General features: G+C 40.9%; 2 protein-coding genes and 1 non-coding gene across 3 annotated transcripts in view; all 3 read left to right on the top strand.

Moving 5' to 3' along the window:
- The window catches only part of LOC140291582 (NLR family CARD domain-containing protein 3-like), a 531,700-nt gene that overhangs the window by 79,634 nt on the left and 430,287 nt on the right, over positions 1-21,779 (top strand). The gene's annotated exons all lie outside the window — the stretch shown is intronic.
- On the top strand, positions 6,527-16,104 carry LOC140294962 (uncharacterized). Its single transcript, XM_072379626.1, has 3 exons — positions 6,527-6,556; positions 14,554-15,058; positions 15,227-16,104. The coding sequence occupies exons 1-3, from the start codon at positions 6,527-6,529 to the stop codon at positions 16,102-16,104; spliced, it is 1,413 nt and encodes a 470-aa protein (XP_072235727.1).
- On the top strand, positions 20,938-21,101 carry LOC140297508 (U1 spliceosomal RNA). Its single transcript, XR_011913236.1, has one exon. It is a non-coding gene; the product is annotated as a U1 spliceosomal RNA (small nuclear RNA).

Below are 21,779 nucleotides of genomic sequence, written 5' to 3'. Positions count from 1 at the left end.
CCCTGTTCTGCTGATGTTCTTGTATGCGACTGCTACATCAGCTCCTCCCCCTCTCCTCTCCACCTCCCAGTAACAGCGTCCAGTCAGACTCTCTCTGCTCAGGACCTGACACCATTCCGTGAATCTGTCTGGATGAGCAGAATAAGACTGAGGTTGTCTCATTACTGTCACTTTTCTGTTCCCCTCTGACACTAACAGATATGTGTTTGCTGTGTTTGGATCCAGTGTGATGTCACATGAATATTTTAAGAAGGCAGCTCTGCTCTTTGGCTCTGGTTCTGGTTCTGGCAGTAAAACATCCACTTCAGTGACTGTCAGTGAGCTGTTTGTCCATTTCTCTCTCAGAATGTCCTGTAGTTTCTCTCTGAGCTCTGACGCAGCTGCTGTCACATCCTCAAAGTACCTCAGAGGACGGGTATTGATGCTGGATGAGTGTGTGGACTCACTGAGTGCTGACACTGAGGGGTAGTTGTGTAGAAACTGGTTGTGATCGTCTGTGTGTGAGAGCTGCTTCAGCTCAGCATCTTTCCTCTTCAGCTCAGTGATCTCCTGCTCCAGCTTCTCCTGAAGCTCGACTCACTTCAGTTTGCTGCTGGGATCTGAGCTGCTGCTTCACATCAGAGCTTCTTTTGTGGATGAGACGGATCAGCTCGGTGAAGATGTTCTCACTGTCCTCCACTGTTTTATCAGCAGACTGATTGATGGCCTCCACCTCCTGTTGAAGCAGCTTCACATCTTTCTCTCTGTCCTGGATTCTCTGCTGGATTTGTTGTCGACTCCCCTCCAGCTCTCTCTGCCTCTCAGTCCTTTCTGCTGCAGCTGACACTGTGTCGTGGCCTTTATGATCATCCACAGGGCAGAGATAACAGATAGACTTCTGATCAGTACGGCAGAACATCTTCATCACCTCATCATGACGACAGCAGATGTTCTCCTGGAGGCTCTTGGAGGGCTCCACCAGCTTGTGTTTCTTGAATGGAGTCACATCATAATGAGGCTGAAGGTGTTTCTCACAGTAAGAGGCCAGACAGAATAAACAGGACTTGATGGCTTTCAGTTTTCTTCCAGAGCAGAAATCACAGGCCACATCTTCAGGTCCAGCATGGCAGAGATCAGCAGGAGCAGCTTGGAGTCCAGTCTTCTTCAGCTGCTTCACTAAATCAGCTAACATGGTGCTTTTCTCCAGGACAGGCCTCGGTGTGAAAGTTTTCCTGCATTGAGGGCATCTGTGAATTCCCTTCTTATTCTTTCCATTCCAGTAGCCTTTAATACAGTTCATGCAGTAGCTGTGTCCACAGGGAATAGTCACCGGATCCTTCAGTAGATCCAGACAGATCGAACAAGAGAAGGTTTCCAGGTCCAGTTTAACACTTTTTTCAGCCATTTCCTCCATTTGGCAGAGCAGTGTGTGACTCTCAGAGCAGAAACACCGTCTGTGCTGTGATACAAAACTAATTCCACCTCCTTTTGTTGCAGCTGATCAGCTGATCTTCACTTAAGAGCTCCTCTACTATCACACAATGGTTTCACACATCCTCCCACCTTTAGATCAGTTTGGGGAGGGGACAAGGGAACAGTGCTGGTTTCACCTCAATCCAGGCAGGACTGTTCAAGGGGTTGTTGAATTCTTATTTGTTCTCTGTTGAAGGGAAAGATAAATTCATCAACCTTCCACTTAAAGCTCAACATGAAGAAAATTGGTTTCTCTGAATCTATCAGATCAGCATTTTCCGCTCTGCAGCAGCTTGAAATTCATAAATCATGATCTTCTGCTGAAATGTTCACCTAAATCTTCAGACTGATGCATTCAAGTGCGTGACATGAAACATGAGCTCTCATACGGCTGTTGGACTTCAGAAGAGGTAAAAACCTGCAGAGTTGAGCTGCCTGAAAACTAAAGCTGACCCCTAACCTGCAAACCTTCTGTACTCCTGGCTGGCTGGACCAGAGTCCAGAGAAGAGTCCAATATTAGCTCTTAACTCACATGTAGATATTACCGATTAAAGGTTTCTTAAGACTGCATCAGACATGTTTGATCATAATCTATCTATCGAGCTCTGTATACTGACTGGCATCTTCAGGCTGAGCCTGATAGAAACCCTCTTTGTCTCTTTGTCTCTGTGTAGAAAAGAAGCTGCATCTTAAGATGGAGTTCCTGTGGTGTTTTATCCACTCTTGTCCACACTGAAAACACAAACAGCATAAAACAGCAGAATGACTTCTTTTTCAGCCTTTTTCAGTTGGCAGGAAACAACAAAACGCTTCACAGCAAACATCTGTTCAGAAGTGAGAAAACCCAGCTGAGCAGATTAGTGTTATCAGAGATTTCTGTGTTGCTCAGATAACATTTCATGTACTTTATGTTTCTGCGTCACGTCGACAGTATTGGGTGTGACGCCGTCATTGAGCATTCAAAGTTCTGCATTGAGGGACCGTGTTTCTCTGCAATTCACCATGCTGTGTGTGGCTGTGTTTGTGTGGTTTCAGGGGTTATAGCCGAATCCTTGCTTTTTCTTCCGGTCACAGTTAACAACAGTAAACTATGGCAATAGAGGTGGAGCGGCTGTATTTGTAGTTGGAGCTCATCAATACTCAATAACAAATGCTTATATCGCAAATGTTGAAGCGCAGGCGACAGAAAAGACGTTTGCGGAGGTGGTCTGTACGACCACTAAACTGGTCAAGGCTGGGAACGAGTGAATTTACAACACTGGTTCACCCACTGAGGGACCTGAACAAGTGCACTTTTGATACTTTCGAATATCAACGGGCCGATTTGACGAGCTTCTTCGCCGTGTACGAAGATCCCCTCCCCTCTGCAAAAATTGTGTATTCCTCTCAAGGTGCTAACTGTCTCCATTGTATTGTGATTAGCCACTCCACCCCCCACTGAGGTTGCTGCCTGTAATGACAAAGGCCAAACTGCTGTTTGAATGAACTCTGATCAGCCCAACATACTGTGTGTTGAGTTATGTCTGTTGTACACAGACTGTACAAAGACAGACCCTTTTTCATATTTTATATTTTATTTAGCCAACTAACAGATGTTCACATTCACCTTATTTTGTGAGATGATTTCTATTTGTCATAACACTTGTTTTAATAATGGTCTGTTATTTTAGGAAGGGACATACTAAATCATTCATGAACAGTAATTTGGTTGTAGGTAAACCTCAATTTCAATGAGAATTTACTCTGCCAAGCTCACAATGTGAGAGGACAGAGGACTGGAATTAGTGCCCCAAAAAACACAATTTCAGCTTGGAAAAACTACAAACAGACGATATAACTTCAGGAAGAATAAATGTTTATTTCACACTAAGAAAAGTAGGCTCACTACATATGAAGGCTATACAAAGCACAGAAATGTAGCATACAGTTGTCCCATCTAGCAGTTTCCACATTCCCATGGTGAGTCTTTCCTACATTTGCCACAGGTGTATCTGCGGCAGCGTACACAAAGTTCGGTGCTTCTGTTATTATTGCAGAGTATGTGCACCTGGCACTGTGTCTTTTTCTTCTGAGAAACTCATCTCGCGAAGCTGCTGTTTGCGTTCTTCCCCTTGTGCCTTTTCCTGCAAAAGCCTGTTTTGAAGTTCCTCTGCAAGCTCCAGCATGAACAGTTGGCGACTTTCTTTGGATCCTGTACATGCTGTGTACAAGACCTGTGCATTTGTGACAGCCATGTCAAGCAGATTGTAAAACACAGCCATGGGCCATCTCTGTGTTCCTGCACGCACCGAGTGGTTGCGTGATTTCTGGCCCATGATATCAACGCCTTTGAAATGGGTGTAATCAACAAAAGTGTTTGTTTTTTGTTTTTGGGTGTCCACAATTTCCACTTTCTGATGCATGGTGCTCAAAAGACAAACAGATTTTTTGTTGCAAACACCGTCAGCAAAGCACTTCCAGATGTGAACACCTGTGTGGAGTACAACTGGCGCCCCAAGGTTTCCTTTGCAGTTGCTGGTAACTCCCAACGATTTTTGTTGATGGTGCCAAGCAGAGTTGTTTTTCGTTGAAGAAGCCTGTTAGCCAAAGACAGAGAGGTAAAGAAATTGTCCATAGTTACAGTCCTTCCCTGGTCCATAAATGGTTCCATCAATTTCAAAACAACATTCTCTGACAGCCTCTCTCCCGTCGGACGAGTGGGATCTTTCCCTAAGTAAGGGATGGCATTACACATGTATTTTGTGTCCAGATCTATTACAATCCAAAACTTGAATCCAAACTTGTCAGGCTTTGATGCAGTGTACTGCAGAAAGGGACAACGAACCTTTGAAGGAAATAACTGCTCATCCACGGTAACATGCTGCCCTGGACCGTAGGACGACACACATTTCTGAACAAACCGCTGCCAGATGTCTGAAATTGCTGCAAATTTGTCCGTTTGTATGCGCTCCTTGCGGGTCTCCTTGTTGTCGAAGCGAAGGTACCGCTTTATTTCAAGAAAGCGGTTACAGGGCATTATGGCTTTGACATCTGGGTTTCTGAATCTACTGGACCACATGAGTCGCATGGCACCAATGTAGCCCTTGGCAGCCCTGTGAAAAAGGATTGCGAGGAACGCCATCAGCTCGAAGACACTCATCTGCCAGCTGGGATTTGTTCTACGGCCCTCCTGGATTGTGCAGTCTCTGATGGTCAACAACATGCTGATATCCAACAAACACAGGAAGCTTTGAAGGCGACTCGTGGTTTTGTTTGTTGCAAACTCTGTTGGCCCTCCAGATCCATCAAATTCCATCTGTGAAGTTTCATGAGTAGAAAAATCTCCAACTTTGCGGTGGAACCACATAGTGCCATCTTTCACCTTTTCTGTGGATCCAGGTGTTATGCCCACATCTGCAACTTTTTGTTTTTTATTACAAGGGGGATTTACATGCCACGTGTCTTCCTCCTCATCTGACATGGCCTCTGTGTCTGGACTGTCCTGCTCAATCACATAATTGATCACCCGTCTCCTGGTGCGTCTTTGGAGGGGAGGATTTATTGGTGCAAGAGAAGTTGCATCCTCATCACTTGACGAATCTGTGACAACGTTTTCATTCTTTAATGCAAAGTCCACATCTCCACCATTAGATTCACAGTCCGACGTGCTCTGTAGAACTGCTAAAGCCTCCTGAGCACTGATCCCTCTTGGTTGCCTTGGTTGTGACATCGTGAAGTCTGGGTCTTTGTGCCAGGCATTCCCTATTTATGATTGTTTCTCGCCCACAACATTCACACCTTTTACGACACTCCCTTCCTCTCCCTTCCTTCATCGAATCTAAATTGTATGAAGCCCATTGAGTCTTACAAAAGGGCACATCAACTATAATCAAACCCACATAGTCAACTTGAAAGAGGCTATTTCTCAGATAACACAATTTGTCTTATGCCTTTGTCAAATGCCAGCACAGATTTTGTTACAAATGTTATTGTGGAAAAATAACAAATGTGCCTTTTATGGCCAGTGATTCTTACAGAAGGGCACATCAGAGTTGCTGGGCTGCAGAATTTCCTTTGTGTGGGGGTGGGGTGCTGGCAGGGACACAGCTCAAAAATTAGGCTTCTTTACATAACAATGGGAGGCAGATAGTGGTATGTTAGACTTTTTTTTTTTTTTTTTTGGGGGGGGGGGGGGGGGGGGGTCATACTTTGGGTACACTTTTGTAAACTTAAGAATGTTCAAGTTTAGTCTGAAGAAGTATTGAGTCAGTATACTTTCTAGTTCACTACAAGTACATGGTCCATAGTATACTTGCTATACTTATACTAATAACATACTTAATTAAATAAACTTCAGCTATACTACATTTTGCAAAGGGATGTCTTTAAGCTACATAAATGTAATGCAATTGAGCACACATATAATTTACTGTAAACTTTTAAACTCCAGTGCTATATGATTAGTATTCTGCTAAATTAAAAGTAAGCATGAGCGAATGACTTGACATTATTCCATACTTGGATCAAGATAAACTAACTATTAGTACTTTGTGGCAGAAAGAAGTAGAATGTATGCTAAGATACAAGTATAAGCTTTAGTATTAAAATAGAAGTGTAAGTCTTAGTATTAATGTAATGACCATGTTAATACCTTTATTTTCCTATAGTTGCAAGTATCATTTACTCATAAAATGCACTTAGTAAGGAAAAGTGTGAAATTAAACAAAAGAATGGAAGAGGAAACAAGGAAACCACAGCTGCTCTTGAAAGTGATGAAAAAGAGGTAAGCTGAATGTTATGCAACAGTTGTTCTAAGTGCCTGATTGTTTCAGCTCTCATATGAATAGGCTATTTCATTCCTCATTCATGTGGTCGGTAGTTCCAGACGACCAACAGGATGGTCTATGTGTCAGTGATACAACTGAGACAATGACTGTTATAATATCTACTGTATGAATGTTAAAAACAACAGCTTCTAAGCCCTGAACGCCCCACGTGTGGATTTAGCATTTGAACAGCTCATTCAGAAGAAAGCTGAAATATCTTCCAAAACCAAGTAGTTAATTACTTTCTATTCAAGCACCCAAGATTGCAATGACTGAGGACGGAATACACCGTAACCGGGTACAATGAGTGTTCACACAAAGACAGTAAAGTATCTCATCTCATCTCATGAAAAACAACAGCACACCGTCAGGATGCCGGCTTCATGTAACTTGTCTTTCTGTGAAAAGCAAAAAATATTGGAACTCATGAAGTAGATAGTTGCTTATGCATCACTGCAGTTTTATCCATGGATGTATATATGGAGCCACATGTGAAGAAATGTACACTTAAGTTGTTTGCAAAGGGTATTTAATTAAAAGTTTGATCTACTTTAAAATTGCGATTATCATTGTCAGACATCACTTTAGGATCCATTCAGTCGTGTTATGTTTGTGGTTTTACAATCTTTTTAAAAATGTAGAGATGGATGTGGATGTGACACTGATGTTTTCCAGTCAGGGAAAGTGGAATAATGTTTAATGTCCTGTATTTGTGTCACTTACAGGATAGTGATGAGTCAGTCTATGGGGATGACAAAGTATTTATTAGTGGTCATATGTAAAGTATATTGCAGCGCTGGACTCGGAGTGACAGAGCTCTCGCAGGAAATCCATCAGGCCGAGCCCCGATATCAAGAAGCATTCCATATTTATATTCAGCTTTATCTCACAGAGGTTGTACTGTCCTCCTCGTGTTCTTTGGATGTGATAAATAATGTGTCTTAGTGCTGTTTTAGGCGTGTATCTAATGTACCAGACCTATCTACTCCAATAGAGATGTTTTGTCTGACCCAGTTGTTTCGTCTTGCTGTCATCCTAAGGTCTTGGACTATCTAAGGTCATCGATTGTGTAGTATGAGCAGAGTGTAAAAGTACCAGCTAGGAACATAGGTTATTTAGTAAAATACAGAATATGAATACATAATGTCTAAGAACAAAGGCAATTATAACAATACCCAATACTAGGATTTGCTATAGATGTGTACATAGAGGGTATCCTAGGATCTGTTACAGATTAGATCTTCCCGTATATCCCCGGAAACATTTTGGATATGTGGCAGATGCGTAAACTTGTGTACTGTTGGATCTCTCTGGATATTAGGTGTTTTAGAGCAGAGTTAAGTAACAGGCAGTCACATGTTTTACCCTTAACTCTCTCGAGGCAAAAGCAATACAATACACTACTTTCAACTGCTGTGTGGTTCCTATCAATTAAATACCACTGAAGGTAATCATTGATAACTGAATGCTTTTCCTCCATTGACCCAACACGTTTAAAACACCCTGCAGTCTGCAGCATGCTGCTGCTGTGTACGATCAGGTCCTGCAGGCTCTCCAATGACAAAGCATTCTCAATCTAAAAATGGGATCTGTTACTCATTTCAAGTAGAAAAAGGAATTATAAATAGAAATGGTATCAGAAAGCTGTCATGACAGAAAGTTTGAAGTGGACCAAATTGCTGGCTTTCCCAACCTTTCACATTTTCAGAGGGGTTTTATTATTTTGAAAGTGGGATTGCCTCTCCTTCTTTTTTAAACTCCCAAACTTGTGTAATGACTCCACTGCACATCTTACTGTGCCTCCTGAATCAAAGTATAATCAGATTTCGTCAGTCAGTGGATCAATGATGTTATAACTGGCTTTATTCTTAGACATTATGTATTCATATTATGTATTTTTCTAAATAAGCCATGTTCCCATTTTGTACTTTTCCACTCTGCTCATACTACGTAATGTATGTCCTTGAAAAGGCCAAGACTTTAAGAGTGCATAACGGAACTAAATAACTGGGTCAGATGAAGCTTCTCTATCGTGTCAGATAGGTCTGGTACATTAGATAAATGCCTAGAAAATACACTCACACACACACACGTTGTTTATATCATCCAAAGAACATGACACAGATGGTGGTTGGCCTGCTCATGTCACCAATAACTGGCCAATTTTACTTGGTCGCGTGTAAATCAAACCTCTGTGAGATAAATGTGAAGAAGATAAATATGAAATATTTCTGGATATCGCGGCTCAGGATTTCCTGCGAGCGCTCTGTCACTCTGAGTCCAGCGCTGCCATACTTTACCTGTGATCACTAACAATTTAAGATTTCTCCAGCTTGTTCTTGGGCTTCTAATGAAAGAATCAGGCTAACACTGTGAATGACCACACACACAAATCGTGGCACCTAATTTAGGTCACTCTGTTATATCACTTTCCAGCAGTGCTCTGCTCACAATGACATCATCAGTCGGAATTCTTCTGGATAACAAACACACAAATATTATTCTCTCACATTAGTCTGCAGACTGTCAGCAGATCTTCCTGCAGTCTCCAGATTCATCTGATCTTCTTCTTTCACTGCTGATGTTCAAGGTGCTGACCGTGGATCTGTATGGCAAGCCATTTTAATGTTTAACAGGCAGACTGAATATGTGCTAAGGGAGACTGAGAGTCCATTTTATTTCTTGTTTTATTGAGGATATTTAAACGTTCTTAAAAATTACAATGGTGTAAAACACAGAAATAAAAGTTTATTTTAATTTAAACTGTGTGCATTATTATGATATACAGTATATGTTGACAATAATATCGTTTATTCTGCAATAATTTGCGGGACAATATATCGTCAAGCAAAACTTGTTATCGTCCCAGGCATATCCAAAACTACATTTATTTTTAGGACAAACGTCACTTTTGCCATTCATGTGTATGGGGTTTGTCATTACAGATATCTACAATTCAGTTGCAGATATCCGCTATGTGAACTACGGATATCTGTAAGTGAATTAGGACAAGTCATAATTCAGTGATAGATAGATAGCTCATATACACAGTTCTGTTGGAATGTTTCTGTACAGTCATCATGGACATTCATGTCATTTCCATTTAGTCATTTAGCAGATGCTTTGATCCAAAGTGACTCACAGGTGAGGAAACAACATCCCAGTGCAGTCAGGCATGCCTCTCATTTCCCTGTATTTGTGTCCATCCTCCAGACTCCTGTGGATCCTTTTTACCTCACGCTAAAAAAGCCAATATCACAGACGGAGAAAAGTTAGATCATGAGAGAGAAAAAAACTCTTGAAACTTTCTGTGAACAAATCAAGGCGGTCAATAAATAAGTCTACACCTCATTACAGTGGTTAATATTTCTGCCTGAATAAGTTTTGTTTGCATCTGTGTGGTTGTGGACATATTTGATCGAAGGGAACTTCAGATTGAAACCTCGCCAGTGAAGAACTGAATGTAGCACAACGTGTTGGTGTAAAAGACCACTCTGATGCTTAGAAGTCCATACTCCCACCAACTAGTTTAAAACTGAATAATCCTTTCAGATGAGAGATGAAACGTCTTCAAGAAGAAGAAGTTGCCCTTATTCAGGCTCTTACCCACAAAGTGTCACAGTGAGGAGCCCCCTTTCCAATCAGTAAACCTTCTTCTGAAAAAGTAGCCCTGAACAGCTGCCTCCAGCTCCTCTGAGGGACACACCTGCTGAACTAGTCATTGACATTAAAATAAAAAGGCTGCAGACAGACCAAAACTCCTGCATTGGAGATGAACCCTCTGTGTAATGCTTCTCACAGTTCATGAAAGAATATTATAAAATAACAATGATTTTAACCATCTGTAATTATACTGGGGCAGCTGCTTATCTGAAGTGTTGCATATGTCACTGTGATCTATGTTATTAATGTCCAAAGACATGTGAGCTGTGTTTAGATTTAGCCAAAAGCTGAAGTGGAGAAGATCTTGGAATAAAGAAAGAGGAAAGGATGATGCACAGTTTTTACAGTAATGAATGACACACAGTGGTTCCAACGGCGCCCTGGAGCTGTTCACATCTGGTCTTAACGTGATGATCAGAAAAGTGAACTAAGTACATCTGTGAACACATTCAACAACGATTCAGCAGCTCCTTTCTCCACCTCTCGGCCAAACTCGGTAGTTGTTGTGATGAGAGATTTCAACTCGTGTAACCTCTCCCAGGAACTGACGAGCTCCAAACAGCTGGTGACATGCGCCATGCAGGACAGCAACACACTGGACCACTTCTACTCCACCATAAAACCCTCATACCGCTCCATCCCCCACGCTGCCCTTGGACACTCCGACCACTGCATCATACAGATGGTCCCCACATACAGGCAGCAACTGAGAAGGGCCAAACCATCCAGGACTACAGTAAGGAGGTGGACTCCAGAGGCAAGGGACATGCTTCAGGACTGCATGGAGTCTACTGACTGGGAGTCACTGAGGGGCCCTGAGGATGACAACGGCAGCTTTTCTGACACTGTATGTTCCTGCATCAGCTTCTGTGAGCAGGTCTGCCTCCCAACCAAAACCATCACAAGGCACAATAACCAAAAGCCCTGGTTCTCCAAGCAGCTCAGAGAGCTCAGGCGCCGGAAAGAGCAGGCGTACAGAGAGGGTGACATGGACACATTCAGGCTGGCCAGACAGGGCCTCAAGAAGGGCATCAAAAATGCTAAAGAGGACTATAGAGCCAGACTGGAGAGTGATTCAGGCACCAACGACCCTGGTTGGTAGAAGCCCTGTGGTCACCCCCTCCCCCAGACTAGCTGACGATCTCAACACCTTCTACACCAGGTTTGAGAGACCCCTTGCTGCTTTATTGTCTCCAATCCCCCCCCCCCTCCCCCCTATCTCTCTCTCACAGGCACTGAGAGCTCACCGCCACCCATTTCTCATCCCCTTATCACATATGTGTATGATGAAATAGTTATTAACGTATTCTGTGTGTAAATTCTCCCAGAAAGGTAGCATCATATGATATGGCAGGTTGTGTGTGTTTTTCTGTCACTTTACTCAAAGAAAGTTAATGCCTTAGCATGCAGGAGGTGTTGTTATTGTACCCCAACTCCTTGGAACACAGTAAACACCTCACCTATGAATACATTAAGAGACAGTGAAAAATACAGTTCTTGATCAGCAAACCTAATGCATCTGAAATATGTTAGATTAAGCTTTACCTTAATAGGACATATCAAATCAAACACGGGGGAAATCTTCCTCTTCCTAGCTGGCTCCATCCTCTTACCTATCCTTCTCTCCTCATTCTCCCTAATCTCAAAACTATCTCTCTCTCACTTAATTCCCCAAACTATCTCCAAATTACATTAACGCTATCCAAACTCGAGTATCCAAACTATCAAAACTCAAAAAGTGAACTGACTGCAACTCTCCATAAAAAAATGGAGACTGAGGGGTTTCTACGCTTGGCATATAAATCTGACAAAATCTGAAGCGTTTACGGAAGCAGTCACGTGGTTGGGACGGGTAGTGAGGTTGTGGACGTCATCATTTTCGGCTCCTCCCCTAAATTAAGTAAACCGTCTCCTCCATTTCTCCAAACACGCTTCGAAGCCTCAGCACATTTCGGAACATCACTACAGGAAGCTGCATGCAGGTGAGTCCAGAAAAGAATACATGTAGCGGTCAAACATTTGCAGAAATGTCTTCAAAGTGCTTTGTGTCATTGGTTTGATTCCTGCACCTGGACACGGGAAGTCAGAACATGTACTAAAGAGTAAAAAAGTTCAAATAACCTGGCTGCTATTCACAGTTAGCATGTCCTGCTAATGCTAATGCTAATGCTCTGCAAACCGTTGTACTCAAAGCAGAAACCAGAAACACAACTATAGATGTACACACTATGCCATATTTCATGATTATATCTTAAAATGGGATTGAATTGTGGTCAATATAAATTGAATTACAATTACTTCAATTACATTAAGAGTTAGTTGTTTGAAGAGGAGTCATAGCATTATAATATAGATTTGTCAGTGATCCAGGAAAGTATCACAGGAGCAGTAGAAATATACAGTTCAGTATCAGTGTCTGATTTCTCAGATTTACACTCAGAAGCCCATTAAAAGACAGTCTGACTGTCCTCTTCAGAAGCATCTCATGAAAGCTTCATTATTCAGTTTCCTTTACATATCCAATATTTTCTTTTATCCACGTATCAAAAAGGACTGACCGCATGATAAAAAGGTTGTACATGTCTTTACTCATAAAGTCCACCTGCCCACATCTGGAGTTAAAATGGAGCTAAAATGATCTTTATTAAGGATCTGTGAAACTTTTAGGAGCTGATACTCTGATCTGACCACAACACAAGATCACTTTTTACTCTTTAACTGGACACGTATGTTTACCAGGTAAGATTATTTCAGAATCAAATAAAGGAGACTGTAGGTTATTTGTGCTGAAAAACCAAATAACCTGGTTGTTTTAAGGGTCTGAGAGTTTCTTTCATCTCAAACTTTAGGTTTCACTAAAGCAGCTTTCTTGAATGAATCACTGGACGAGCACTTCTGATGCCAGAAAAACACTCCTTTATATTTAAATGACAGCCTCAGAATGGTCCACTTCTTGTTGTTCTTCAGACTGTCTCAGATCAGTCAGACAGCTCCTGCTAACGTGTTGTTCGCCACACAGAACTAGATCATTTCCCCACTGAACCATCACATCTTCTCAGTTTCAAGCCTCAGTCCAGACTGAAGCTCCCTGAGTGCTGAACCGTGGGCTTCAGAGTTTAACCTGTGACAAATCTCAGATTACTCTGTTACTTTTCTGGATCCATGACAGCTTCTGGAAATGAGAACAAATTTAGAACTAGAGAAAATCGGAACTTCAGGCTTTGGGATGATATTGGGACCCTTTCCTCAAACAGTATCATTGTCTTAATGTAGTAAAATGATTTAAGTTGATCATGTTACACTGACTCAGATGAGATTCATGGGATATTTCACACAGTGAGATTCGTTCTACAGAGTATATTATTATTTTTTTTTTTAATTTGATCAAAAAGCTCCAAATATTTTGAACTGTGACCTTAGTGGGTCTTTAAAGAACCATTTAAAATTTCTCAGGGCTTTAAATAAAAACCACGGTAGTAAGTTTAATGAAATGTGACTTAGATGGTTAAAAACTGTCCAGAAAGGTTTTCAGGAGAGGAAGTAAAAAAGAAAAAGTGGGTGTGCTTTAACATGCTGCATGCATGGATCTTATTGTATGTACTGACAGTTTCAGACAGAGTCCATCAGTTGGAGGACCAGGACCAGAATGGAGCGGCAGAACCAGGATCCAAACACCTCCACTAAGAACAGAGCTGGCTCATCCTCTGGTTCCACCGGGCTACAGGTCAGTGTGGAGGACATTAAAGACACGAGGACAAGTGTCAAGGCTCCTTGTATCGTCCGCTTGTTCTGCTTTTACTTCAAGTGTGGAAAAAGTGTTTCTTGGTTTCATCTCCTCTCTCTGATACAGATGTGCTTAGACTGAAAATATGCTGCAGGCTGATTGATCTGCTGGAAGAAACTCAGTGGCCAGATTGTTGTGGTGGGACATTTTCTGTCAGTCTTCAGATTTGAGAGGTTCAGGAGATAATCTTCATTATTTGTGTTTAAAGTCTCTGGATTACATGAATTAAACCTGGTGGTGGTAATACTTCTGGGTCTTTAATGGTTAGATGACAGGTTTGTAGATCTCTCTACCTCAGGGTAAAGAGTTGTTTTAGAGAGAAACGAAGGTTAACCTAAAACTGTGTTTCCCTGATAATTGTTGAGCTCAGTGGCTGCAGACCTCTGGGTTGTAAGTTGGAACAAATGGTTAGTGTCAAGAATGTCATGTATTACCACCACTGTTACTTTTATTCATTTAAACCACTGGTCATCAACCTTTTTCAGTCCAACCTCTACATGGTGTTTAATTGAACAACTTGGGCAAGACTGTGCTTCCTTCTATCATTTAGAAATATTGTAGCACAAGTTCCTTTTCAGAATTTCATCATGACAAAAAATAATTAGTGAAAGAGCAAAAAGCAAGAGTTTACTGTTTAAAAACCTGAATGTGTGCAGAACACATCAGAGCACAATGCTGACAGCTGAGGGCATTTACAAACACACTCTCAGCATTCATGTTTGATCTGAGATATTGAGACCTGTAGCTCGGTCTATACACATCCAGTTAGAATATGTTGGTTAGCTTAGAGAAATCTTTTGTGTGAACTTCAAAAGGATCTAAGTCTTTATTCTTCTCTGTCATTGCAGAAACATATAGCCCACGAGGGATCCAGATGTCACTCCTGTAAGCACTGTGGGAAAGTTTTCAAAAGATCATCACATCTGAGGTATCATCAGAGGCTTCACACTGGAAAGAAACCATATAGCTGTGGTCAGTGTGGGGCAGCTTTCACTCAATCATCTAGTCTAAAGACACATCAACGTATTCACACTGGAGAGAAACCATATAGCTGTGGTCAGTGTGGAGCAGCTTTCACTCGATCATCTAGTCTAAAGACACATCAACGTATTCACACAGGAGAGAAAGCATACAGCTGTGTTCAGTGTGGAACAGCTTTCACGACATCTTCCGATCTTAAGAAACACCAACGTATTCACACAGGAGAGAAACCATACAGCTGTGGTCAGTGTGGAGCAGCTTTCACTACATCTTCCAATCTTAAGCAACACCAACCTGTTCACACAGGAGATAAACCATACAGCTGTGGTCAGTGTGGAGCAGCTTTCACTCAATCATCTAGTTTAAAGACACATCAACGTATTCACACAGAAGAGAAAACATATAGCTGTGGTCAGTGTGGGGCAGCTTTCACTCAATCATCTAGTCTAAAGAAACACCAACATATTCACACAGGAGAGAAACCATACAGCTGTGATCAGTGTGGAGCAGCTTTCACTCAATCATATAGTCTAAAGAAACACCAACATATTCACACAGGAGAGAAACCATACAGCTGTATTCAGTGTGGAGCAGCTTTCACTACATCTTCCAGTCTTAAGCAACACCAACGTGTTCACACAGGAGAGAAAACATACTGCTGTGGTCAGTGTGGGGCAGCTTTCACTACATCTTCCGATTTGAAGAAACACCAACGTATTCACACAGGAGAGAAAACATACAGCTGTGATCAGTGTGGAGCAGCTTTCACTCAATCATCTACTCTAAAGATACATCAACGTATTCACACCGGAGAGAAACCATACAGCTGTGGTCAGTGTGGAGCAGCTTTCACTACATCTTCCAGTCTTAAGCAACACCAACGTGTTCACACAGGAGAGAAAACATACTGCTGTGGTCAGTGTGGGACAGCTTTCGCGCAATTGTCTAGTCTAAAGAAACACCAACATATCCACACAGGAGAGAAACCATATAGCTGTTGTCAGTGTGGAGCAGCTTTCACTCAATCATCTAGTCTAAAGACACATCAACGTATTCACACAGGAGAGAAAGCATACGGCTGTGGTCAGTGTGGAGCAGGTTTCAATACATCTTCCAGTTTTAAGCAACACCAACGTGTTCACACAGGAGAGAAACCATACAGTTGTGATCAGTGTGGAGCAGCTTTCGCTCAATTATCTAGTCTAAAGAAACACCAACATATTCACACAGGAGAGAAACCATACAGCTGTAGTCAGTGTGGAGCAGCTTTCACTACATCTTCCAATCTTAAGAGACACCAACGTATTCACACAGGAGAGAAACCTTATAGCTGTGGTCAGTGTGGAGCAGGTTTTGCTCAATTATCTAGTGTAAAGACACACCAACGTACTCACATTGCGGATAAATTATTGGTTTAAATCAACAATATATTTTACGGCAGATAAGAAAACATTCACCTGGGAGCAGCAACAGGAACTACCAATCAGAAGAATTTCCCTTGTTCACATGAAAAATCTTCTTTGTGGATTACCACCTTCTCTTGTCAGGACTTTTGTTCTGAATGTTTTGTGGGTAGCACATGTTTGTAGAATCATTGAAAGTGCTTTATAATTTTTTGGGATTGTTTTAACTGTGGACAGATCTCCCACCGTTCAAGATAAATATGGCATCAGTTGTGAGTTAATAGACAGAACAATATGTGCCTTGAGGTGACATTGATTTAATTAAGCGCTATATGAATAAAACTGAATTGAATTGAATATGCAATCTGTTTGAAAGTAGATACATGTTTTATTCTATTATACTGAACATGTATGTTTTGTATAAAGTTAAAATTCACAAAGTAGCTGTGCACCAGCTGTGGGTATGTTTGTAAACATACAACATCTTTAGAAGCAAGATATCATTTCAGTTTGATGTAAAGTCTAGCTTTACACTTGTTTGTATTTCATTGTTCTACATTTTATTAAAGGTCAGATGTCAACATTTTTCATGCTTTTCATGTTCTTGCTACAGAGATATTTTTAAAAAAATGTGTGTTTGGTGCTAATCTTTCCCAAAGACTTAGACATTTTTAACGCAGTCTGAAAAAGGTTTGGAGTTGTTCCCTGTACTTTCCAGACAGCTGTTTGATTGTCATGACTAAAGCTGAAAGTTAAGGCTGTTCCAACACTAAAAGGGCACGAGGCTCAACTTCAAGCTGTGAAACTATGTCAAATGTCTCTGTTGGTGTCATGAAAATTCTCTCAAAATGAGGCTCAGAGTCGCTGGAGACAATTAATACCAAACATTTATTCTCACAGCAAGGAGTCTGCATGACATATCAAGAAGCTGACACAGAGTTGTCTGAGTTAAAATAAACAAAACAATGATACTATCGTTTTTTAGTTTCCAGTTAGTTTATTCTGTACATTTCTGTATATAACAGTGCTGAGCCTGAGTGAGATGGAGATTTCAATTTCCCAGAGGCAACCTCCCAAAGGGATTAATAAAGTCATCCATCCATCCAACGAGATCACTGGCCACACAAGGTTATGCGACATTCAGTCAAACAAGGATTAGATAAAAGTTGAAGTAAGATAGATAAGAGGACTCTCAGCACACAGTGTCTCTTGACCCTGCAGCATCTCACACGTGGTACTTGCTTTTTGTCATAGTATAACTTCATGATATTTTTTAACATTTCCTTACTGTTTATAATAGAAAAGAGGGTGTAAATTCACAGTAGATTCATATATACACATGCATTTATTTTTGTATATCTTCTACATCATTGTCATTGTTAAACAGTTTGTTATGTTGTCCTCTGTTTGTTCTTGGCTCTCAGTCTCCATGTTGCTGATCCTGGATCTGCTGAGATGTCCCAGGTCATTGTTGGCTTTGATCCTCACATTTATCTTTGTCCTGAGAAAGAAGAAATTCCAAAAAGTGAAACAGGGACTGCTTTTGGATTTGACACAGCTTATATCATGTCAACGTTCATTTGGGTCTGCCGTTCTTCATTTAGTTTCAGACTTGTTATTGGATTCAAATGTTGATGAGTTTCTGTGTCAGGCTCCAGTCCCCCTGAAACCATGTAAAGAAAGATGGAGAGTTTGTGGGACATTCATTCCACTTCGGTATTGAAATATTTTTGTTCCATTCAATGTAAAGTTATCCTGAGGATAACAGGCAGGATTTGAACCAGCTGTTGCACCACTGGCAAGTTATGGTCTCTGTTAAACTCACCAAGCCACCTTCCCACTTGAAGATGTTTTCGGAGTGCTATTTAATTTGTATTTTTAGTGTTGGAGCTGAAACTTCACTGAGTCATAAGTTTTGATCCCAGAATATCTGACGTTTAAAACATTCACCAAACAGTCTGAGCTATTCCACTGAACCCTTTGCTCTGACTGTTGCACAGGCAGCAGTTTCATAATGAATTAGTCGGGGTGTTGAAAGGAATGTTTCCATGACATCGAACTCAGAGCCGTCTCCATTAACCTCAACAGTAAATATCATCTTCCCCCGTCCACACTACCTCTGTGAAGAATGTTTGCTGCAATTCTTCATTCACCATCCTGTCTCCTGTGTTACTAAGAACAGCAAAGTAAAGTAAGTTACTAAGTAAAGTAAGTAAAAAGATCTGGTTTGTGTCCAATGAGTGTGATCCTGACCGTATCAAAACCAGTCAAACGTCTGCTTAGTTCAGGTTAAATTGAAGGTTTAGCCAGTGGTGTTATTTATTTAGTCATTTACAAATCCTCTGAAAAGTAGATCATACACCAAATGAAGTTTGATTTATTCAAGCCTGCTCTTTAAAGTACAGAGCGATGTCACCTCCCAAACCCAACCCTGTCCCTGGTTCTGAAGGAGAGGAGGATGTTAGCAACGACTACAGGCAATGTGAACTTGTCAAAAGTGTATGTTTTTCCTTTGACTAAATATTAGGTCAAAGGTTAAGAAAATTGAGCATGCGCGGTCAAACGCAGTTTTAATTGCTATTAGCTTGCTGTGGTTTGACAGGGGAGCAAATAATTAACAACTGGCATGGAAAACTCATTTCGTGAGTTATTTTTTTACTACTTGAATCCATCTTCTCAGTATCTAGAAATACTATCAATCGTACAACTCGCATAACAATTGCCAAGATATATTTTTTGTGTTTAATGCAGCAGGACGATTGTATATCGCCCAGTTAGCAAGCTAGCATGCTAACGTGAAACTCTTTCTGACTTTATTGGCTAACTGCGCATGTCTTAATTTATGTAACAGTTGTCGTGAGTGGTGACCTTGGTGGAGTCTTACGTCTGTTATCTTTTATTTTTACTAAATTATTAAATATTGTACTACGCTGAATTTCACATCCAGCTCGGTTGTTGAGAGAAGGGGCAATTTCACTTTTTATAGACATAATATAAAAATATATATATTTGTCTGAACTAGAATTGAGTACCCTTCAGTTAATGATTTGTAAATACTTTAGCTACATTTAGCTATGACTTAATCACAACATTGTGTATTTAGTGTTTATTTTAGGACCCTGTTTTATGGCTCATTGTCTATTGGTTGAATCCTGCAGTTACCTCTGTTCTCCACCAGGGGCCGATAGAGCTCTATAAGTTGTTTTACAACCTAACACACAGCTCAGTGACTTTCACTTGATCATTTTCATGTCTAATCTGTTCACAGATTATAAGTAAAACATGGTTTTAAGCCCCAGCTTTCACTCGGCATCAAGTCTGTTTGAGCCTCCTATTAGCTGGCTGGTAACGTAGTTGTGGGTGAAAGAGGTTACCAGTGTTAACAAACAACAAAGTTTACTCTACAAACCGGCAAACTGCCATTTGGTTGATATTTGGAAGCTAAGTTTGTCAACTGTTAATTATAACTGTTCCCAATGGAAAAGTGCTGAAGCTTTTAGTAAAGTCTGTGATTAGCATTTAGAATATTAGTGATGTCATGATGTTGTATCCAGCTGTGTGCCAGCCCACCTTACATCTGTTTGCTTTTCTGTTACTTTTCCTGCTCACATATACCTGTGTTTCCCAAATATATTAGGCAACCTATTCACAATACCAACATGATTTTTTGAACACCTTCTTTTCCTGCTCTTTTACCGGCAGATGTTACAGCTGACTTTACTGCAGCTTCTCCAGTGAGTAACCAAGAGAACAAGGAGCAGCTGACAAGGACACAAATGTGAGTGAGACAAAAAAATCACAAGCAGGTTATTATGTAATGATGTGTAATGTAAAGATAAATATAACTGTACACATAGATGTAGCAGTCAAATCCCATAATTTTATGTTTCTGGAGTCAGACAGCAGTGCAGCCCATTAAAAATTAGATTCTGACTTTGTAACGTCCCTTTATGTCCCTGCAGTCTCTCTCCATGCTGAATATATAAACATACAGGCAGTAAACAGTTTAGAAGGTGCAGCACTTAGCTGTGATTTCTGTGCAGAGTTATAACTGTTATGGCTCAGATGTTTGTTACACGGTTGAATCCTGCAGGTATTTCTGTTCTCCACTAGAAATGGACTGAGCTGATTTATTTATTTATTTGTAGCACAAGTTTCTTGTTTACTTTGAATTCCAGCCTGACAAACAGATAAATGACTTATTTATTGATGCTTTACATATGTGAAGATAAACATTCACTTTAAAGGTTATTAGGAACACCTTGTAGTGGTTCTTAAGTGTGTCGAGTACTTTTCAACAAATAAAACCAAAAATCCCATAAGTCACCCAGTGCAGTTCCCACTCCAGAACAATAGGTGGCAGTGTGAACATTATCACGCTCCATACTGAGTCAGTTTCATGGCGCCACAAACAAACAAAGAAAGAGGGAGCGCTAACTCTGTTAGCAGAAAAGAACCTGTGATCTGTGTGTTTTTATTCTTTTTTCTGGATGTCAGGTGTGTATTAAACAGTTTCCGGATGCTGTTTAAGTGAGATTTGGTTCACTTGAACTCCATGTTGGACCGTTGGTGGCTGCAGGGGGACAGATGGATGAAATAAGGGATTTCCTTCAGTTAGCCTGTTGTGCACATGAACAGCACTGCATTATGGGAAATAAGAAGTATGTTTTTAAAATGTTAAATGTTACATTATTTCACTCTTTTTTTTAACAAACCTGCTTCCTCTGTACATATATGTAGAATCCCAGCCTCTGTAACCTCTGGTGTAGTTAGCTTATAGACTGTTAGCACCGTCAGTGTGCTCAATATGTGTGTGAGTGACTCCCTCCTCAGTGAGCTGAACAACTCATACTTACTTGGCAGGGGAGATACCATGATCAAGAAGAAGGTTCTCCCAAGGTGAGGCTCAGCCATTGCAATGAGGCTGTTCTGACCTTTGTGAATTCCCCAAATGCGGGAATGACAACTGCTTAATTTGTGGTAGTGTGGGACTGCGTTCGCGCTCGTCCCTGATAAACTTGTTCAAAGAAAAATATAAATTCTGCGAGCTTAAGGTAGAAACAGTTACATGGAACAGTTTTTCACATCAGCTTACATCGGTTCAATCTTGATTTTGTTACTTGTTTTTTTTTGTTAACAACAGATATTAATTGTTGGGGAGACTGGAGCAGGGAAAAGCTCCAGTGGAAACAGCATCCTGGGAAGAGATGAATTCACTGCGGAGATCAGTCAGTCCTCAGGTAACACAGAAGCTCCACTCTGCTTTGGGATTTTAGCTTTTAACTGCAGAACTGTTCATATACAAGCTGAACCAGAGGAAAGTGGAGTTGAAAGATGAGACTATTGTGCGAATTAGTTCTTCACGTATGTTTTTAAAATGTGTTCAACTGTCGACAGCCGGCTTTATGTTTATGCATTTAGCTTTTATCCAAAGCAACTTACAAATGAGGATATAACGATGCAGCTAACAGCAAAGCTAACAATAAGCTACATAGAAGGAACACCATTAGCCAGGCTCTGTCAGAGGTGACAGTGTAGAAATGGAGTGCAGGCATAGAGGGAAGCACAGGTTAAGTGGCAGATTAAATTTATACACCTGAACAGGGACTTGAACCCTGGATCCTCAAATTAGACGTCTGATGCTCTGCCGACTGAGCTGAAGCAGGGGAGCAGTAGTCTGTATTTGAGGC

The sequence above is a fragment of the Leuresthes tenuis genome, unplaced genomic scaffold (genome assembly GCF_036924035.1).
Source record: "Leuresthes tenuis unplaced genomic scaffold, fLeuTen1.0.hap1 SCAF_1, whole genome shotgun sequence".
NCBI lineage: Eukaryota > Metazoa > Chordata > Actinopteri > Atheriniformes > Atherinopsidae > Leuresthes > Leuresthes tenuis.
Note: the sequence above shows the minus strand (reverse complement) of the source record. Positions and strands in the feature narration are given on the sequence as shown.